At 69.3% G+C, this 368-nt stretch overlaps 1 protein-coding gene across 1 annotated transcript in view; it reads right to left on the bottom strand.

The window, feature by feature from the left end:
• The window catches only part of GABRA4 (gamma-aminobutyric acid (GABA) A receptor, alpha 4), a 90460-nt gene extending 90226 nt beyond the window's left edge, over window positions 1-234 (bottom strand). The window contains exon 1 of the mRNA XM_015412763.1: window positions 152-234. Within this exon, the coding sequence (XP_015268249.1) occupies window positions 152-234 (83 nt within the window). The remainder of the gene's footprint in view (window positions 1-151) is intronic.
• Between the last annotated feature and the right edge of the window lie 134 nt (window positions 235-368).

Here is a 368-nt window from a genome sequence, read left to right as displayed (position 1 = left end):
CCCCCCAAGGGCTCCCACTTTCCTCTCTGGCTTCCCATTCCCCCGTCAAGGCGACTCGTCCCGGGCACCACCGCCAGGCGAGGGGGGCCGGGGGAGACGGCGGGGCGGCGAGAGGGGGGGTGTCTCATCTCTGTCTTCTCCGGCTACTCACCAGGTCGCCAGGCACAGGCAGTGGACGAGGGCGACGGACAGCCCCGAAGACATCGCGGTCGCTGGCTCCTTGGCAGAAACCATCTTTGCTTGCCATACTTCAAGCCTGGTCGCACGTTCCCCCGTCGCCCAACGCCTGGTCCGGAGAGGAGAGGAGAGCACGCCGCCGCCGCCGCCGCGCAAGGCTCACCGAAGGAGGGAGGTGGGGAGGCAGGCAG

Source organism: Gekko japonicus, unplaced genomic scaffold, assembly GCF_001447785.1.
Source record: "Gekko japonicus isolate JY-2015 unplaced genomic scaffold, Gekko_japonicus_V1.1 scaffold682, whole genome shotgun sequence".
In the NCBI taxonomy this organism is placed as follows: Eukaryota; Metazoa; Chordata; class Lepidosauria; order Squamata; family Gekkonidae; genus Gekko; species Gekko japonicus.
Note: the sequence above shows the minus strand (reverse complement) of the source record. Positions and strands in the feature narration are given on the sequence as shown.